The 19,239-nt window shown below is 42.0% G+C and overlaps 3 protein-coding genes across 6 annotated transcripts; 1 reads left to right on the forward strand and 2 right to left on the reverse strand.

Moving 5' to 3' along the window:
* Positions 1 to 352: 352 nt before the first annotated feature.
* Positions 353 to 13,647, reverse strand: LOC6626264 (basigin). Of its 2 annotated transcripts, XM_002050870.4 has the most exons (7): positions 13,612 to 13,647; positions 10,257 to 10,429; positions 2,533 to 2,751; positions 2,149 to 2,471; positions 1,484 to 2,041; positions 1,010 to 1,196; positions 353 to 950 (listed from the first exon to the last, which is right to left on the reverse strand). In XM_002050870.4, the coding sequence occupies exons 2-7, from the start codon at positions 10,312 to 10,314 to the stop codon at positions 799 to 801; spliced, it is 1,497 nt and encodes a 498-aa protein (XP_002050906.1). In that variant the 5' UTR covers positions 10,315 to 10,429; positions 13,612 to 13,647; the 3' UTR covers positions 353 to 798. The 2 variants fall into 2 exon arrangements, with proteins under 2 accessions (XP_002050906.1, XP_070065742.1); XM_070209641.1 differs by lacking the exon at positions 13,612 to 13,647 and having other exon boundaries at positions 10,257 to 10,493.
* A 939-nt stretch (positions 13,648 to 14,586) lies between these two features.
* Positions 14,587 to 17,233, forward strand: LOC6626263 (uncharacterized). Of its 3 annotated transcripts, none has more exons than XM_070209990.1 (5): positions 14,587 to 15,045; positions 15,104 to 15,217; positions 15,273 to 15,335; positions 15,401 to 16,061; positions 17,148 to 17,233. In XM_070209990.1, exons 1-4 carry the CDS (start codon positions 14,638 to 14,640, stop codon positions 16,022 to 16,024), a joined length of 1,209 nt encoding a protein of 402 aa, XP_070066091.1. In that variant the 5' UTR covers positions 14,587 to 14,637; the 3' UTR covers positions 16,025 to 16,061; positions 17,148 to 17,233. The 3 variants fall into 3 exon arrangements, with proteins under 3 accessions (XP_070066091.1, XP_070066092.1, XP_032291747.1); XM_070209991.1 differs by lacking the exon at positions 17,148 to 17,233 and adding an exon at positions 16,116 to 16,175; XM_032435856.2 differs by lacking the exon at positions 17,148 to 17,233 and having other exon boundaries at positions 15,401 to 16,175.
* On the reverse strand, positions 16,111 to 19,128 carry wrapper. The gene is made up of 6 exons (XM_002050868.4): positions 18,788 to 19,128; positions 17,685 to 18,164; positions 17,177 to 17,620; positions 17,050 to 17,115; positions 16,434 to 16,568; positions 16,111 to 16,373 (listed from the first exon to the last, which is right to left on the reverse strand). The coding sequence occupies exons 1-6, from the start codon at positions 18,954 to 18,956 to the stop codon at positions 16,177 to 16,179; spliced, it is 1,491 nt and encodes a 496-aa protein (XP_002050904.1). The 5' UTR covers positions 18,957 to 19,128; the 3' UTR covers positions 16,111 to 16,176.
* Positions 19,129 to 19,239: the final 111 nt, after the last annotated feature.

The raw sequence follows: 19,239 nt of genomic DNA on the forward strand, positions 1-19,239 counted from the left end.
GTGCGTGCGGGTGTGTGTGTGTGTGGGTAGGTACACATGTATATTTAAGCTTTGGTCTAGTTATCATAATATTTCAAATGTTTGCATAATTCGAATATATATTTGTTAAATCTTGTATATCTTAATGCTTGGTTAAACAAAACATGAAAAACATTCATACACCCCCCGCCTACATGTCACTAGATCCTTATTTACCCATTTTTTTCTTTCTTATTTACATTCTTAGATTCGGTATCTGCATCCGGTATGTGTATATATATGATTCTGTTTCTGTTTCTGTTTCTGTTCAGGTAATTAGGATGTGCTCCATTCGGATTCTAGAAATCGTCAATGTTAACTATCCGTAAATACAAACAAATAAATATTATATGCTAGGTTTTGGGCGGTTTTCAACCGATCGTCGCAGTTAACTCATTTTTTTTTTTTTTAAGTTTATCTTTAACTAAACTAAGCTACACATAATTCGTACATATTCTCCGTTCCGTATGCTGTTTCTTGGCACAAATGATTTTGTCGTTTTTTAGTGAAATTCGCCTATGCGTGATTGATTATACATTAACATTAACATTGAGCCCGCGATCAATCGGGGAACTTTCAGGCGCATTAGCATTTGCATGTATAATTAGAATACTTGGGTAAGGTTTTGTTTTTCTTGAAATGGCATTCTTTTAAATGGGCTGCTACTGCCCAGTTGCCGGGTTCAAGGCACAGCACAAGCAAAAAACATGTAACTCGAAATACGTATGTACAGTTCCCACGGCCCTGTTACTGCTCCTCTGAATCCCACAATCATCATCCTTAGAGTCGCAGCATGGCTATGCTGAAGGCGGCTATCATCAGGCCTGGCAGCATGCCCATGGTACACGCCGAATTGTTGCCTGAGCCAACTCCAAAGCCGGCACGCACCAAGTCACCCGGTGGCACAGCCCCATCGTCAATTTCATCGGAGTCTGAAACCGAATTGGATTGTTCAACAGTCCAAGTGTATATTTATATTCAATTTAGTTACCCTCTACGTCCTTAATGTGGAAGTCATGATCTGGAGAGAAGTTGGACCAGCCCTGGGTATTCTTCGTCTTGACACGCGCATGCCACAGACCAGGCGACAGCTCCATCTGATGTGTGATCTTCCAGATGCCGCTGTCCTTGTCATGCCGTTGTGTCTGTATCACCGACACGGTGCTCCACGTGTACGACTGCAAATTTGTGGAATTAGTAAGCGTGAAATCAATGTTTAGTTGGAATAAGAGAGCTCTTAGAGAAAAGGTTCCATTGTCGAAGTGCAGCGGTTGAGGGGGAATTATATATAAATTGTTAATTGGCATATGAAATCAATTCCACATAGTATCATACAAGTCGAGAAGCATGCCTGATGAAACTTTGCGGAATTGAAGCGAAAAGGAAATACAGAACAAGTTTCTTAAGGTACGTACTATGTTAATCTTAAAACAAATTTTGTTTATCTTGGAATTATGAAACTTACCCCCGTCAACCTGTAGTCTAGCATGGCCTCGGAGAGGGGCTGCAGACTGCGGACCAGCCAGTGCATGGTCACCTGTTTGCCGTCGATGGAGCTGTCCTCGTACTGTGGCGTCTCGGGACGATAGCTCAGCTGGATACGCACCTCATTGGAGCCAATGGCGTTTTCGACGTGGCACAGATACTCGCCCAGATCGCTGGCCTCCACATGTTTGATGACGAGCGTGGTGCGATTGTGCTCCTTGTGCAGTGTGTTCCTAATCGAATACTTGTCGGACAACGACAGTGTCTTGCCGTCCTTTATGAAGAAGCTGATGGCAATGGGATTAGCGCGATAATCGCAGTAGAGCTCCGCCGAGCCTCCTTCCTGTGTGTTCACATGGTGTCGATGGGTGGAGACCTTGGGGCTGTACTGAACATCGACGGTGACCATGCCATGAGGCGGATCAGCGCTGCCGTCGTCGCCAAGACACTGATAGACGCCAGCGTTCTCCTCATCCACATTATCCAGAACTATGACTCCATTGGCTGCATCGCTGGGCGCTGGCTGCAGTCGCTGACCCTGAGCGAATGGAGAGATGAAGTGGGAGAGAGGCAAAACATTAGCATTGGGCACATTTAGGTAAATCCAAGTGGGCTTTGGGTCAATGGGCAACCAGGAACACATACATTCAGGGACCATTTAATATCTGTCTTGGTGGGCAGGTACGTGCGGCACACGAGCTTGTGACGGTCGCCCTGCTTGAACGTCTGCGAGCGATCCGTTACATCGCGATCGTCGCAGAGGATCGACAGCCGGGCGCCCACGCTCAGTTTTGTATGCTGCCTCACGTCCTGCGGCAACACCACACAGTAATAGTCATCCGCATCCTCCGCTGTGACGTTGCTAATGCGTAGCGAGTTGTTCCTCATGACTTCCACACGGTTGTTGATCGCATTCTGGCCAGTTGCCAGCACGGTGCGGTTCTTGTACCACATGGCCACATTTTTAACTGTCAACGGGTTGTTTTCGTCAAGTTAATAAGCAAATATAGGGTATATTGAAGTACATACTCTCAAAGTTGCGGGCATCACAGTTGATGATCACATCGTCACCTGGCTTGGCATCTATAACAACATCCGACTGCTCGAAGTAGGGTGGCGAGCTCTGCACATCTTCCAAAATGGGCGCTAGTGGCCCGTCCGAATTCCCAGAGTCATCCTCTCCACCGTAATCGTAATCATCGTCCTGGTAGTCCTCACCATTCTCCTCGCCAATTGGTGACGCCCGCTCTATAAGAGGAAAGGCATTGTGATAGAGTCAGTGAAAGGCAACTCATCTACGGACGTGAGTCATACTCCATGTATCTATAGTCCGTTCAAGTCAACTGTCGAGTGTACAGCATGTTTGCAGTACTTGTTTACATGGCTGACGGAACTCTTAATTGGAATTGATAAAAATCACACACCCCAGCAACGCATTCAATAGGGAGTGCTCGCAACGAGTTCGTCATCTGATCTACACTTTTTAGGAAATTGAGTTTTTACACCGGATGCGAAAGGGTGAACTCATTTGTCTGCATTCCAAAAAACTTTCAGCTACCAGAAGCATATGCTATGCCAGAAACAAGGCTCTAAGGGAACTTCACCCATGTCCGAATGGATTCCAGATCGTAAGTTAACTATTTTTGGACTATTTAATATTACTATTTACACTCTTTTCTCTGCAAGTCTTGTGGTTTTAGTAATGAATTGTCTATGTGCCATACACTCCTTTAAATTTCTTTTAAGCTCCAACAAACATTTTCTAAACCTAGTTTTTCAATTTCGTTACTCGGATTTAAAACCTTTTTCGCAGGGCTGCAATCAAACCGTTTTTATTCAATCCGTTGTGAGGTTTGGTTCAAATTAAATTGAATATTGAAATTGAAGCCCAAAAGGTTCGGGTAAAACCGGTTTGCAGGGCTGAGTGTAAATCAATTAAGTAAATAAATTAAAAATCCTATATACATAAAAAGCGGCAAAATTTCTATTATTTTTAATTATACGCAGACAAATTGCCACTAAAAAGTAACGAAATTTTTTCAGATTAGGCCGCTGGAATTTTAATTGTGAGCGATAAAGGTGCTGGCCCAGACTTGACCAATGAAATTGGTGTCTTTGAATTACATGCACGTAATCAAAGAAGTCATAATATGTTAATCGAATGACGAATTTATGGCCGCGATTCACAAATCGCCATTACCAATGGCCTATAGATACATGTATGCCATTTGCATGCCTTGTATGGGGACTAAACGAGCGTTTTTTTTTTCTTTTTCTAATTTCATCAGTGACATCTAACGGCAATTCCAATCTCACGAGTCGATGCCCACGCGAATGACTCATTTGCGAAAGCCATCGCGTCATCAAAATCAACAGTCTTATGCTGGATTTGGTCGTGGAACGATGCGCTGCAAGGTGAGGCATTACGCAAGCCACTTCAATTGGCTGCCACTCGTTATCATGGCTCGATAAAAGCGATTGCTTTAAAGAGTTGGCAATCGAGCAGAGTCTTGCACGGAGCTAGAGCCAGTTATCTTATCCAATCCCCCGCATAGCAGCGCAGATAAACTCACACGCAGTCAACCCCTTTTATGGCAATCAGCTTGTGGAGCCGAAAACAACATTTGCCAAAGGCCATGCAGAGATTGAGATTGAGACCGACCGAGACCTTCACCGCCAGAATTAAATACCAAATATTGGAATCTTGGGCAGACGCAGTTGTGTTGTTTGGTAAAATTACATTTGCCTCAGTCAAGGCCAAGTGGGTTCCAGCCCAGTTGCTGCCACTCCAATCCCAGTAGCCGACTATTGGCATTCGCGCAAGTGGGTCAGCTCGAGAGGCGTTCCGGCCACAGTGGGGCGGGGCAAGGCTTTTCACATGCGTCAGCTGCTGCTGCTGCTGATGCTGCTGCTCTCTTTCAGTTTCAGGGCTCTCACTCCATTGGCCCGCATTGTCCTTGGATCGATGTCTGGGAGCCAGTAAACACAACACAATAGAACGCCAGGCACTCAACAGTCTGCCATATGGATGCTCCAGCAACCCCTCAGCTCCAGCTCCTGCTGCAATTCTCAAAGTAGGACAATGGCGTCAGGACGTCGCGGCGCCAACGACAGCACCCTTCCCCCCATCCGCTCTCCCTTCCGCCTACCGCTCCTTGCTCGATGAGCTTAATGTCGTAATGGCTGTGGCCTTTGATGTTGTTTGCCAGCGCACGCATTGGGACTAGACCGGCAACATTTTGAGCTTGGAACTGGCGTCAGCAATTGGCATTTGGGTCTCAATTGCTCTTGAATTCTGAATTCCTCGACTGAACTTGCGGCCAGCGTAACTGTGCCAAGGGATGCGCTGCAATTTGTTATGCCCTCAAGCAAGCACATTTATCAGATGACAACCGGACTCATTTCTAAGCAACATATTTGTCTCAAAACTTATATGGTAAGTAGTTTTTTATCTTATCTCATCCCTAAGCTACTTTTATGACCTTGTAAATATAATTGTCTTCTCTGTTGCGTGCAAGCTTATTTTTCCTCTTGAGTAATACGTTTCCATACTCTCTTCTCAGTTGATTAAAACGATGTATGCTTTAGTTATAATGCACATTTGGCAGCTTGGCGCTTATTTGATCCACATTTGCTTAATTTGTTGGGCCCAGAACACGCTGTCATTTCGATGCTGTGCTGATTCCATCTCAGAATAACATGTTTTGCTTAAGATTTCATCTGAGGAACAACCTGTTTGTGTCTTTTAAAAATCCACTTACAAAGTAGATTGTATTAAATTGACAACGTGGGACATTTGAGAATAACATATGATAAGCCAGAGAAATTAATGGTTCGCAACATATTCGTCATCAATTTAAGGTCAGGGCTTTTGTCGCTGGCTTGAACCAGCTGCCTGGTTCGAAGTTCGGTCATATATTTTTAAAGTTGCAATAAAACATTTGATTTCGTTTGATTAATTGCCCGTTCTACTGAAAATATTGCAAGTCCTAAATATTTTCATATAGAAGCTGCGGGCAAAATTTAAACTGAACCCAAAATTGGCAGCTAACTGATATAGTTATATAAATCCAGTTATTGGGATATCACTTTTTTTTATACTTGACAACTAAAGTTCCTCAAATGTGTCGGTTCGGTTCGGTTTGGGGTTTGGTTCATGGTAACAAAAAAGAAGAAGGAATTCTGGTCTCGCCTCAAAGCCAGTTTGCAGCCTTATTTAAAAGTATTAAATCTATCTAACTTAGTTGAATGTTTTAGATCGTTTTCCCACTGTACACCTTGTAGTTATATAAATAGTGACTGTTGGGAAGTGACATATCAGTAAGGTCAGTATGGAATCGAGTCGCGTCAGACAGATAACCAGCCCGGCCATTGATTGTTCCATTCAATTCAAGATTTAGTTCAAGATGATTGCTATGAGCACGTATAATATGTGCGATCGTGTTTTTGTATTTATTTCATTATCATCATGGATGTTGTGCCCACCTCTGTACCGCTGCACCACACATTGCAGTCGATATGTTGTGTGGTGTCCTACATCTGCTGATCATACGCATATAAACATGTATATATACATGTATACAGACGTATATACAGATACTGTCGAGTTATGGGGTCAGATCGTAAACAAATAAAATGCCATGTCTGTCTCAATGAAATATGCTTATAAATAAATATGAACTGATCGCAGTTCGCCAAATCCATGTACGATTTTGGTTTTAGTGCGACTGTCAAATCCGCAATGCCAAAATTGTACATTCTATTTCCAGGGAATGAATATTGAACAAGTAGCTTTGGTGGGGTCATAAAAATGGCCACAGGCGGTTTTACAGATGGCCGCGTGTCGGGTTACGGAACCGCAGTCAAAAATATATTTTACATATATTTATCATTATAATTTTACACTTCATAAGTTGTCAAAACCAGAATTTCTTATCGTTTGATTGAATTTTCTATAACATATATCAAACTTTTAACCCAACTTTCCTGCCAGTCCTTCAGTTAGGATAATACAACATCCATGGATCGGGAACCTCGATATTCTTTACTTATATTTTCCCAAAACACTTATATACATTAATTTATAAGCTAAGTTTTTATTTAAAAGATTTCAATTTTTTGCTTCACTTATGTAGAGCTCAAAATGGACACGCATTTTCGTGTCACGACACGCGCTCTACTCTAATCGCGGGGGAAGGGTATCCAGCAATGTTAATGGCTGGCCAAATGGTCAGCCTGACGGCATAAATTTCTTTCCATGCCTGTGTCCAAGTACATAATGCGATTCCACGAATTTGCATAACGTCTCCCAAATTAAACCAAAAATAAAAATGTACATACGAAAAGGGAAATTAAATTGAAATCAATTGGTTCGGCATCGATTGGTCTTTTCTAAACATACATACACATTATGTACAAATACCTATAGGTATGTACATATATATGTACATATATGATTGAGCATATGGACTCGTGGCAGACAGTCAAATGTGATTTGCACACGGATCACAAAGGGCGTGCCGCGGATCTGACGAATCGCCCAATTCGATTGATCGAATGCTTGGCGATCGGCAAGTGAATGCGTAATTTGAGAAGTTTTAAATTTCAAAAGAAATTTAAATGCGGAAATTCTTGGCCATGCAAAATATCTGCGTACATATGTAGGTCCAGCATAATCGATCGGCTAATTATAATTTTAAATTGTATTGTATTCCATGAACCACCATTAATATCAACCTATGCTACGGATTTTGTGACCCGCCTGGTACATAATGGCATTCAGTTCCATAGAACCTTCATTGATATCAAACTAGGAATTATCAAGCTAACCCGAATTTTCACTAAATTGGAAGCTTTATAACGCTAATTTCCAAAGCTAAATTATTTAAGGGTAGATTTTAAGTATGAAGAGAATCGGGTATTGCATCAAAATATATTTTGGCAGCTGTTTTTTTAAGAAATCATTGGGTTTCTTAATGCCCATGTAATAATGCAATGTATTAATGTGTGTATGTGTTTATGTATGTATGTATGTGTGTTTGAATGTGTGTGCGTGTGTGTATATATGTATGTGCGTATAAGATTGTCAATTGTGTTGAAAAATACCAAATGCAGACTAAGTTGTCTTCTTGAGCGGCAAATTTAAATAAGATAACACAAATTATTAAAGATGCCCTCCTCCTCGATTCTCAAAAATGTAAGTAAGGCTTGCAGGCTTCACCTATGAATTAGGCGCAGGCTGCTTCAACACTGGAAGCTGAGGAACCGGAGGAGCACCAAGGGGGCGGAGCAGGAGGCGTATACTTGTAGGTATGTAGGTATGTAGTTATGTATGTATGTAGATATGTATGTATGTAGATATGTAGTTATTTAGATATGTAGATATGCATGTATGTAGATATGCATGTATGTAGATATGTATGTATGTATGTATGTATGTATGTATGTATGTATGTATGTATGTATGTATGTATGTATGTATGTATGTATGTATGTATGTATATATGTATATATGTATGTATGTATGTATGTATGTATGTATGTATGTATGTATGTATGTATGTATGTATGTATGTATGTATGTATGTATGTATGTATGCGTGTGTGTGTATGTATGTATGTATGTATGTATGTATGTATGTTTGTATGTATGTATGTATGTATGCATGTATGTATGTATGTATGTATGTATGTATGTATGTATGTGTGTGTGTGTGTGTGTGTGTGTGTGTATGTGTGTGTGTGTGTGTATGTGTGTGTGTGTGTATGTGTGTGTGTGTGTATGTGTGTGTGTGTGTATGTGTGTGTGTATGTATGTATGTATGAATGTATGTGTGTGAATGATGTATTTTCACATGAATCTTGATCAAAAATAATGTTGCCAGGCCTTGCCTTGCCCGTGTCACGCTTAAACCTCAAGAAACAATTCCCTTTCCACAGTAGTCATTAGTCTCCGTTCGTTTATCTGATAAATTTTGTAATCATGAATTAACAAACATAATTCGTACAGCTGCTTACTATATCAACATCCGTCAAATTCTTTTAAGTAAATTTTGATGCAACAGCCAAAATTTCAAAATATTTACATAGAAGCCATAAATATGCTTTGAACTTGTTGCTCTGGCTAAAAATCTATTTTGATGTATGTTTTTATGTACTGCTCTCTGTGCGGACTTCCAGCAAAATATGTGTGCAAAGTTTTAGCTGAAAACCATGTAGAGGAGAGCGTTTGTATGGTATGTGCTCGGGGAAGGGGTTTGTCAGATTTCGACATACGCCATGCTGCCTTATCGCATGCCTAAAATTGGAAAAGCGCACATTTAATTAAAAATTTGTATTCATGGTGGCCCACGATGGCAGGCAGCATTGTGTACCCCACTTGCACATTGTGACCCCTGTGCCCAGTCGCGGTCGCGGTCGCAGTCCCAGTCGCAGCGTGTAACCGCGGAAACCAGAACTGGATGAAAACAGAGATCCATAGAGTTGGGGGCGTCTATTTTGTTGGCAGGCACTGGCTGCGTGTCTGGCATGGGCAAATATCCAACATCAACCTGCCATTCTTTGCACAACAAATATTTGCTCTTCTCATTGGACTATTCTACTGGGGACTGGAGGGGTAGGCAAAGCCACATGGCCCACAGAATCGTTGGCATATATAGAGTTGAGTTCGAGCCAGCGGCCAGCCATGAGCACTGGAATGTTTACCGTTATCAACATTTATGAAATTCAACTTTCAACAATAGATAAGCATTCTACCATACGATAAGATATGCTGCGCTCCGCGACTGACATTCTGCTTTACGGCGTCGGCTTTAGCTTTAGCTATGGCGCAGGTAAGCGTAACACACGTGGGTATTCACACAACTACACACACATACATACACACATACACATGCATGTCTGCACATCATCATACTATATCGGTATGATATGTGGGCTGGCGCATGGCTCATGCCTATTAATATGGCACACACAACTTTGGTAATTCATAATTTTGACACATACGTCAAACCCATTGACAACGCCCTCCATTAAGTTACAAATACTTTTGTCAGCAACTGTAGTATGAAGGAAATATTTGAAATTCCTTTAATTTAATAAGCTACTAATAACAGGCGTTTAAGTGAGCTAAACAGACTTTACCTAATCTTCAGAGAGCCCTATTTCTCCTAAGGTTGAGTGTAAATGTATTTTTAGTGCATATTTTATAATAATTTGCTTATCATTTGCTTATCAAGCGGTGATAAATAATAACAATAAAAAGTGATTGGATTAGCTACACTATAAAATTACTTCTAAGCTAATGCGTCTAGAGATTATTACCCAGCTTAGCCCGGGTCAAGATTTCTTCTTTAAATTTTTAAATTTTCCTAATTTACTTCAATATAGTTTATAGAGATCCTTGAAAGTTAGTTTGGGGCTAATCGGATCGTTACTAACAGATTTCATGCAATCGTTTCCACCTATTTTCCACTGTGGCGTGTGGAATTACCAAGAAACCCTGCTTAATTTATTCATTTCAGCCAGGACAAAAAGTTTAACATGAGTCATTATTGCTATTTTTTAATAATCAAAATTTATATAGATTTATTTTCATTGAATTGCTAATTTTTGGGGCGTGTCCCATGAGTATAGGTTTTGTCGAGATTTCAATTCTCTAGGGCTCAATATAAGCTTGAGTGCCAATTAAACAAGTCCGATTCATATCTACATATAGCTCTAAAGAGCAACAGCCAGGTCTGATGAGGACTTACCGCCATAAAATTGTCCAATTAGCAGACAAATGAGTAACATCCACGTCGTAGCTCTCATTGTTATCTCTCAGCTGGTTTTATTTGTTTGTATTTGGCAGCAGCGCACACACTTAAAATTTATGTTTGTTTTTTTTTTTTGTGAATTTGCTGCTCTATCGGAGGTAGATCGTTAACTGCAATTAATATGTTTGTTGGAACTCGATTTAATTAATTTGCCTCCAAATTGCTACAACCAATTGCGGACCCAATTGGGCGCCGCAAAGACACAAAATTTCTGTTGCTTTTTTTAAATTGTTCGAATTTTTCTTTTGTATGCGTATCGCGTCGCGTCCACCGGAAGCTCAACAAAAAATTGGCCAAGACCAAAAAATAAAATAAAATTAAATATCAAAGAAAAGCGCGCGCATTATTTGATTGATTGAATTCAAAATCAAGCTGCGAACTAAGCGACCCCAAAACCGAAACTCGTGTTGTTATTCGCAGCTGTGCGCTAGAAATCGCAGCTTCCACTGAAAAAAAGTGGACAAATTTTCGCTGATTGGCAGCTAAATGATAAACATGGCTCTAAGTATTCGCCTGGGTTATGCAAGCTGCCTCTCGGATGATGTTTTGAGCCCAGTGCGAAAAATGGAATTTGTTGTTGCTCCGCTCTGGTCACTAATACGCCCCGTTGACCGCTCGCCCCCTTACCCTCTATATCTCTCTCTCTCTCTCGCTTCGTTTCTCACTCTCCATTTATCTCTGGGCTCGCTCAATGCCAGAGCGCTTGGCCGGCTGCAAAAGTGGGTCGTGTCGGGTCGTTGAGGCTGGGGGAAGGCTACAGGCGCGTGGCGGTTAGGGGGGTGGCCAGGGTGTGCCAAGTCGGCAAGCATGCAAATATGTATGCATATAAATAAATTAATGTGCAAATGCGAAAACTCAAAAACGAAAAATACCAAAAAAAAAAAAAAACAAAACAAAAATAATTGTGAACATAGCGAAGCCTCGACACCCTTTCCATCGACATTCTAGCCATAGATTTGTGCAAAAAATATATATCTTCAAAATTAATGGGCGTACATGAAATATGTAAAGTTCTCCACGCTCTAGATATATCTGTGTCAATTGAAACAAGGCCTAAATAAACAACAATTTGGGCTAAGCCTATCTACTTGCGAATGCCTGCATACTTTGAGGCAGAGTATCGAAATGCAAACATCTAAACACATGTAGGAACATATGTATGCAGCAGCATGTTTACATTTGGCATATACTATGCACATACATGCACATACATGCATACATGGATATGTATATATATGTAACATGCGAGCTACTCACAAAATAAATTTGCAATGCTTCGCAATGCGCTAAAAGCAGCACAACGAATACTAACCCATGCCTATTCATCTATTCACATATTTGTTTTTCGCAAAAGCTTTTTTAAATGATGGATGAGTTTGAATATATAATCACCTAACACCCTTCACAAATGGAGGCGAGAGTTTTTGGTCCAAACTCCCCTAGCTATATTTTAGGGCCTATTGCAGTTATAAAACCTCATGTGACAGCTTTGACGTAAAAAAAAACACCTCTCGGTTATCAGAAATGACTATTTCGAATATATTTATCAATGTTGAGTGTTGTTAAGTCCATTGGACTTCGATTCTGACGAGGGCTGCTCAAGGTGTCACTTAAAGTATTTCTCTTAACTTTTCTTTAGTTTTAACTGTTTTATGAACTTCAGCTTGGGAATATTACAATCAAAGTTTTTATAACTTAATTCGCAGGAAATTTTCTAATACAACTTAATGATAAACTGTTCAAGGATCATTTGGCTAAATTACAGCTCTTAGAAATATTTTGGTATTAGCCAAATTGTTGCAATTCTCAACAATTAATTTCCGAACGGCTCTCGTTGCACTTCTCTTACTGCTTCGTCTTGGGGCTTTAACAATCTGTGCGCTTGTCTTGGCTTTTTCTTGTCTTGTTTTTGGTCTTGTTGCCGTTTGTTTATTTACATTGCGCTCCAAGTTTACACACACACACACTCACAAACACACAAGCGCGCAGATGCAGCCAAGGGCTGCACTTGTATGCGTGCGTACGTGTGTGTGTGTGTGTGTTTGAGGCAGCTGCAGCTGCGCTCAGTTTGCTATTACAGCGATTTTTGGAATGAGAAACAAAAACTAAAGTGCCCGCCTGAAAATGGAATCGAAAACTTTTTACTGTAAATAACAACAATCGATGTTTTTTTTTGTTTTTCGTACGTTTGTTTTCAGCTCTCTGACACACACCCTCTCTCGCTCTAGCAGCCACATTCATCTGTGGCTGCTGCTCCTGCTGCCCTACACACCAGCAGCAGCCGCCGCCCCCCTTGGCCCCCTTCTACTTCCATTTCCTTTTGTCGGCCAACTTTCTGTGCATTCATTTCGCTTTCGTTTGCAGCACATTCTGCTGGGATGGCCGGCAGCGGAGACAGACGACAACTGCAGCGAGTATTTTGCATACATTTTGCACATATTTATAGAATGCGCGGCCAATGCATTTGCATTTGCATATTGCACAAGTACGAGCTGCTGTTTTTTTTTTTTTTTTCTTATTTGTATTTCTGTTTCTAATTGCGAGTGCGGCGAGTGCCAAAATGCATTGGGGGCCGCCAAAAATTGAATTCGCTGTGGCAATGCCACATTTGCTGCTTGAGCCTTGTGGCAAGATATTTGTTATTATGAATCACGGGAGTCATAGGTGTGCGTGTACCAGAGGCTGGCTCTGGGGCTGGGGCAGCTGCAGCCGTGGCCAGGGCCAGGTAAAGAATGGATAAAGTGAAGTGCCTGTGCCTGTGCCATTTACACGGGCCAGCAGCATCTAGAGGAAGAGAAACTGGTTTTGCGTTCGCCTGCGACTGGTCGCGAGATGCGAACAACGTTGTGCGACGGACGGGACGGCTAAAGAGATGGACGGCGATACAAACAACAACAAATATTCGGCTGAAGCGTTACAAAAGGCAAACCAACTGGCAGCGACGACATATTGTACGAGCAATTTTGATTTACGAGCGAGCAGGTTACCGTCCGCAGATGCTCTTCGAAGTTGTAACACTTGCACTTGCAACGCTTTCGCTTAACTTCGTGAGGAACTTATGCCCCTTAATAAATTCATTTGCTTCAGATACTGCCGTGGAAAAGCTTTGGCTCGCTCCGCAATAGATACAACTGTGTGCATGCGTGTGTGTGTGTGTGTGTGTGTGTGTGTGTCTGCGCGCACAAAACAAATTGAAGTTTTCAAGTACTTAATGCTAGTATTGATAGGAGTATATTTGTATTATTTTTTTTTTTTTTTTGTTTTTTTTGGTGCGCTACGCGCTTTTTCGTACCCGTCGCGATGCTTTTCAAGCGAGAACTGAAAGTAAGTGTAGCGCGTGCTTGGATGCCAGTTGGGAGCCAAAAGCAAGCTGCAACGATGGAATGGAACAGAGCCAACGCTCTCACAACGCGTAACAGTTGTTGTTGCTGCTGCAGCGGCTGCGGCTGCGGCTGCTTGGGGCTGCTTGCTGCTGCCGCAGGTAAACAAATTTGTATCTTTTCCGCGTTCCTCTTATGGCGCCAAATATATCTGACCGCGAGAGAGAGAGAGAGAGACAGAAAAAGAGAGATAATCAGACGGTGTGTGGGTCCAGCAGATGCTCACAATGTCATTGTCAATTGTTGGTGGTTTTGCTCTGATTGAAGCCCTATACCGAATAAATACCCTCTACTAATGCAGCAGGGAAGTTATGCGAAGTAAAATACACGTTCAAAGTGTAAAGGTTCTGAGCTTATTTCTGCACGATTTTGAGCAATTTGGAACAATTGCAAAATACAACTATTTATAAAAATATGTTATGCTATAAGAAATGATAGTCGGCATTACTAATAGGTTAGATTACTTTATCAACTTTTCAGAATTTGTATTTTGTCTTATCAAATTTTGTTAGTCATAACGGAAATCTTATATCTTGATTTATTTGTCATCTGATGTGATGCATTGTAAATATGCCCTGTGATGATGATCAAATCACTTTAAATTTAGCTTCAGCTTAAGATAATGACAATAACATTGATAATAAGAACTATTTATCAGCAATATTTTGACTGCAAATAAATATATGCAGTATTTTCAATTTTGAAATCGTTGTAAAATGTATATAAGAATCCAGTCCAAAATTTACCTAATTTAAAAACCGTTAAACTGGTGTTTTTTGAAGCGGACTGGTAAATACGTTTTAAATTTTAAACACGTTTATCAGAAACTTCGAATTATCGATATATCGATATAAGATTTCGCATTTGGCATAAATTTGCAACACTGGCAATTTTTAATACTGAACATACTGCGCGAATCTTTGTTTACAACTCGAATAATGGACGTGCCCTTATCGGAGTTCAACTCCCTAGACTTGGAGCGAGAACTGTATGCCCGGGTTCTGAGTACCGATGGCTCGAAACAGGAGCGCTTCGGGCGCCTGCTGGCAGCGCGGCAGGCAGAGGCACAGGCGCCCAATCCACGCCCACCAAGAAGGGCTTCCATCTCAAAGTTTGGCGCCCGCGTACAACTGGACGACTTTGCTGAAATTCAAATGTACAATCAGGCCGAGTTTGATTTGTTATCTGGCAAAGTGCGCTGGAGACTAGAGCGTGTTCGCCGGACAGAGGATGGCGAGGGATTGGAGTACTTTCATCCGGATGTGCTTAGCCGTATTGAGCGCACCCACACATACATGCTTAATATGGATGAATTCCTGGTGCGACAAGAGCCGTACATACATAAGGTAAATCATATACAATTTACATAGATTTGGCTTCAAAGACTTTACGTTTCCATCGCAGATCTTTGTCATTTTCGCATCGCGCACCAATGGCCAGGGACAAGGTCTTTGCTATGCCAGAAGTTTGGCAAAACTACGCAGCTGGGATGAAAACACGGAGGAATTCGAATGGCCAGTAAGTTGGCTATTGTACTAACCAAACAACTGCATCTAACTCATACATAAAACAGCTTATCACAACTGAAAATATTGCCAGCGTGCATTTGGAGGACAATGGGGTGCTCCAGACAACCGTAAGTTAGGACAGGCTTTATGATACCTGTCAGCATAATCCAATGTTAAAAATATTCTCTTTTAGCTTATGTCGACTGAAAATATAGCCAAAGCCTTGAGCTACATATTGACGGCAATAAAGGATAAGGGACTGGAGAACTATGTTGCCATTGCCTGTGACCCGCACAGGCTCGACTTGCCAGCTGTAACAATGCTGGTGGAGGCCAGTGGCCATGTGATGCTCCCCTGTGTTTATGATATTTCCGATCTGCAAAAAACATTGCAGAACATGTTTTGTTTGGCCTGTGTACGCTGCTCAATGCGTGTGGAAAACGAGCTATATATTGAGAATACCTGCGCAGAGCAGCTGAGCAGGATCTGCAATGGCAACAGTACAAGGAACATGAATGCAGTTGTGCTGCTAACGGACTATGCAAACCGACTGCCGCAGATCTTGCACGCTATGTGGCAGTTCGAGGAGCACCGAGACAAGCCCATCTCCTTGATTGGGCTGAACAACAAAATGCTAAAAATATATGGCTCGCACGTTAAAAGAGAGCTGCCGCCAATTACGTTCGAGGACTGTGCGGCTGGGTCAGGCCTTTTGCAATTGATCGTCTTTGATGCCTTGTGGTGCATTACCCCGGAGCGTGAACCAGAAGAGATCAATCTACAACCCTTGCTTTATCAAACGGTCAGGCAGGAGTGAAAAGTACTTACAATAAATATGGGATAGGATAAATGCTGTGAGTATATTGTGATTAATTTTTTGCCGATATGAAAATAGAAAATTAATTTAGGAAATTTCTTTATTTTATTGGAACCTTGCATTCAGTACAAATATATTTATATTAACTTTAGTTATGTATATCGCATAGCGAGGCAAATTTGCATAAATATCGTTAGATATACCAGGGTATTATAAACACAGTTTGTTGCGCGGTTATGTGTCATGCTGGCGGTGAAAATATGTGATCTCTGCGTAATCTCATTCTCAAAGATCTCTTCCGTGGCATCATATTGCAGCTCCGATTCCGTTGAATAGTTGGGCAGCTCAACTAAAAATGACAATTGCAAACTTTTTAAAATCCAGATTAGGAAGACTCTCATGGACTTACCCTCGCCGCCAGTTGCGAATCGCACGGTCTTACTGTTATCGCTCCAGCCAAAGCTGTTCCTTGCCAGAACCGAGACCTCAAAGAGACTGGCAGGCTGCAGGCCATGCAGTGTGTATGATGTTATGTAAATAGGACCTGCGTTTGGGGTAGCATAAAGGAATAACGATTGTGCAATCGAGGTGTGAATGACTGAATCATTAACTAGTCCAATTGTTTTGTTTATTAAAAGCCTGAGGGTAAGAGTTGCAAGCCTTGCAAATAAGCGGAGTCTATTTAAAGATAATGTTACAGAATCATAAATATGCGAATATTTATTATTTATTTGGCTGTTTTTATAATCAAAACTCAAACGAAGCTTGGTATGTAGGTTCTCGTATAACAAATGGATTCCTCTTTCTGAAAGCCTTCTTTTTCCTCCCAAAATTTGGAAACACTTTTGTATGCCATATTTAAAACCTGAATATTTGATAAGAATCGGACCTTACACACCGAGTTTGATCAAAAATGCATTTACAATACAAAGCATGGGATTAAGGAAAAATGTTCGTTTGATGTTGTGTTCAGGGTATGCTCTAGTCGGTCACTCCCGACTTTACTTGTCTAATGTTTAACTTACCAATGGTCACTTGTGCTGGAATTGTCAGTTCTGTCCAGTTGGTTTTCACTGGCCTTGTGATATTTGCTTTAGAAATAAAAGAATACGTTTTTCAATAGGCTTAACAAATATTAGGGCATTCGACTACCTGACGGAATCTGTCGGAATCTCAGCTTAAACTCCATTATGGGCAGCATGCTCTCCGTCTGCCAGACCAGCACATGCGACGTGGAGCTCTGGGTGCCGGGATTGATCTTGAACACGCAGGGCATTGGACGTCCAGTCAGCTCAACGGTGGCGCTCCTAAAGCCAATCGAGTTGCTCGCCCGACACTCGTACTGTCCCATGTCGGCGTCGCGCACCTTCTTGATGGTCAGCACATGCTTGACCAGGCTGACATAGCTATCCAGGGCATGGCTGCCGGCCAATTCCGTCTCCTGGCTGTTGATGTGTGCGCCCATTTGAACGGGCACACCGTAATGGAACCATTGTAGCGTCGCAGCTGGCGCCGCCTCCACAATGCACTCCAGTTGTGCCCGATCTCCGACTTTGGTGTACACCACAGGATGCGGCAGCGTTGGCTCCGGAGCAACTGAAAGTATATATCGATTGCAATTACTGTCGGAGTCACAAATTGGTTGCACCCGCAAACCTACAGAGCACACGCAGTTGAACTCCCGCCACCGCCGGCTGACCAACCCCGTTAGCGGCCAGGCACTCGATCAGGCCCGCCATGCTACGCGACTTAATCTCAAAGATGTGGCTCTGTCGATTGCCCGCATTGCTGTATTGGTCCAGCGTGTTGCCGTTCAGACGCCAGCTGATCGCCGGCTGGGGCACGCCCATGGCCATGCAGACCACCTCAAAGGTGGCGCCAATGGGCAGCTCCAGGACTCCGCTTGGCTCCGTGACAACGCTGGGCTCGTATTGCACCTCAATTGCATGCACCTGGACGGCGTGATTGCTGTTTGACATAATCTCACAGTAATAGTCGCCGGTGTCTTCCGATTTTAAATTTGACACCTGCAGGCTGCCGTTGGCCCACAAAACCACACGTTCCGGTGGCGGAATCTCCGGATGACGCGAGTCCACCAAAGGCACATCATCCCTGTGCCAGCGCACATAGTGAAACGGAGCTGCGAACAAACATAACATTAAATCCTATTCAGCATGCTCAACGGTTGGTAAGCACATTCTTCATTTTTCTCGATTATATATAATTTTCCATATAAAGTTAAGGATGGGAAGAATGCTTTTGTTATCGAAATAGGTCTATATATACAGATATTTTCTATCTTTTCCTTAACTGAGGCAATTCCCATTATTTAAATTATTTATGCACCCTTCTATAACGCTAGTAAGAGGCAAGTCTTAAGGCGCAGCTGCCTCAAGACCAACTAGTCGACATTTAATTAATCAAATCCGTTTTCGTATCTATTAAAGAAAATAATAATAATAAAAAAAAATAAGATGAAAATCCATTGTGATGAACAAATTTCCTTAGCTGTCTTTTGTGCATTCATTCAAAACGCCAAAGAAACTCAATTTAGAGTCCAAATTAAATGTTATTGTTGTGTCCAATTGCGCATAGAACGGGCCGAACAAAGGAGCGCACTTTCAAGGCCCATTAAATTGGTAGCCTAAGCTGCATACTATTTTCTCTTGATTCAAACAATTTTATTGCGTTTCTTTAAATTCAATTAAAACATTAATTTATAAACTGTATAATTGATTGATTTGTTTATTTAGTGGCGCTTACTATCCAATTGGCAGGGCAATAGCACGGTGTCATTTTCGTAGGTTTTTATGGTAGTTGGAACGCTTTTAAACTTTTGATGATTCTCAAGATCATTGTTGAAATTGAGCTCGCCTCTCATGAGGGGCAATATGAGCAACAGCGATATTAGGCACAAATTCATTGGGCACATAGTGCAGGCACTTGGACTTAAATTTAACAAGTGGCTGTGATTTAAATTCGCGACGGATAATCGAATCTATGCGTAGCTCTTCCCCTTGGTCGCGTGTCGCTACTTAAACTATGTTCCGGCGCGTTTGCAATCCCGAGCTCAACTGAACGCTTGAGCGGCCGATGTGAATCTGTTCGATGCGGCGGCTTCAGAGTCGCCCCAGAGGGCGGCGACGGCAGCAGCAGCAACAGCAACAGCAGCAGCAGAGCCAGTGACAGTGACAGAGGCGACGCCGAAGACAGCT

Source organism: Drosophila virilis, chromosome 5, assembly GCF_030788295.1.
Source record: "Drosophila virilis strain 15010-1051.87 chromosome 5, Dvir_AGI_RSII-ME, whole genome shotgun sequence".
Classification (NCBI taxonomy): Eukaryota; Metazoa; Arthropoda; class Insecta; order Diptera; family Drosophilidae; genus Drosophila; species Drosophila virilis.

Excerpts from the sequence above, each read along its gene's own strand:
- wrapper (XM_002050868.4), bottom strand. The coding sequence starts at position 18,956 with ATGTGCCCAATGAATTTGTGCCTAATATCGCTGTTGCTCATATTGCCC. Across the intron at positions 17,621-17,684 it reads AGTTCAACTGCGTGTGCTCT|TTGCTCCGGAGCCAACGCTG; the intron begins GTAGGTTTGCGG and ends ATATACTTTCAG. Across the intron at positions 17,116-17,176 it reads ATTCCGACAGATTCCGTCAG|CAAATATCACAAGGCCAGTG; the intron begins GTAGTCGAATGC and ends TTATTTCTAAAG.
- LOC6626264 (XM_002050870.4), bottom strand. The coding sequence starts at position 10,314 with ATGAGAGCTACGACGTGGATGTTACTCATTTGTCTGCTAATTGGACAA. Across the intron at positions 1,197-1,483 it reads TAGACTACAGGTTGACGGGG|TCGTACACGTGGAGCACCGT; the intron begins GTAAGTTTCATA and ends ACAAATTTGCAG. Across the intron at positions 951-1,009 it reads CCACATTAAGGACGTAGAGG|ACTCCGATGAAATTGACGAT; the intron begins GTAACTAAATTG and ends ATTCGGTTTCAG.
- LOC6626263 (XM_070209990.1), top strand. The coding sequence starts at position 14,638 with ATGGACGTGCCCTTATCGGAGTTCAACTCCCTAGACTTGGAGCGAGAA. Across the intron at positions 15,046-15,103 it reads AAGAGCCGTACATACATAAG|ATCTTTGTCATTTTCGCATC; the intron begins GTAAATCATATA and ends TTTCCATCGCAG. Across the intron at positions 15,336-15,400 it reads ATGGGGTGCTCCAGACAACC|CTTATGTCGACTGAAAATAT; the intron begins GTAAGTTAGGAC and ends ATTCTCTTTTAG.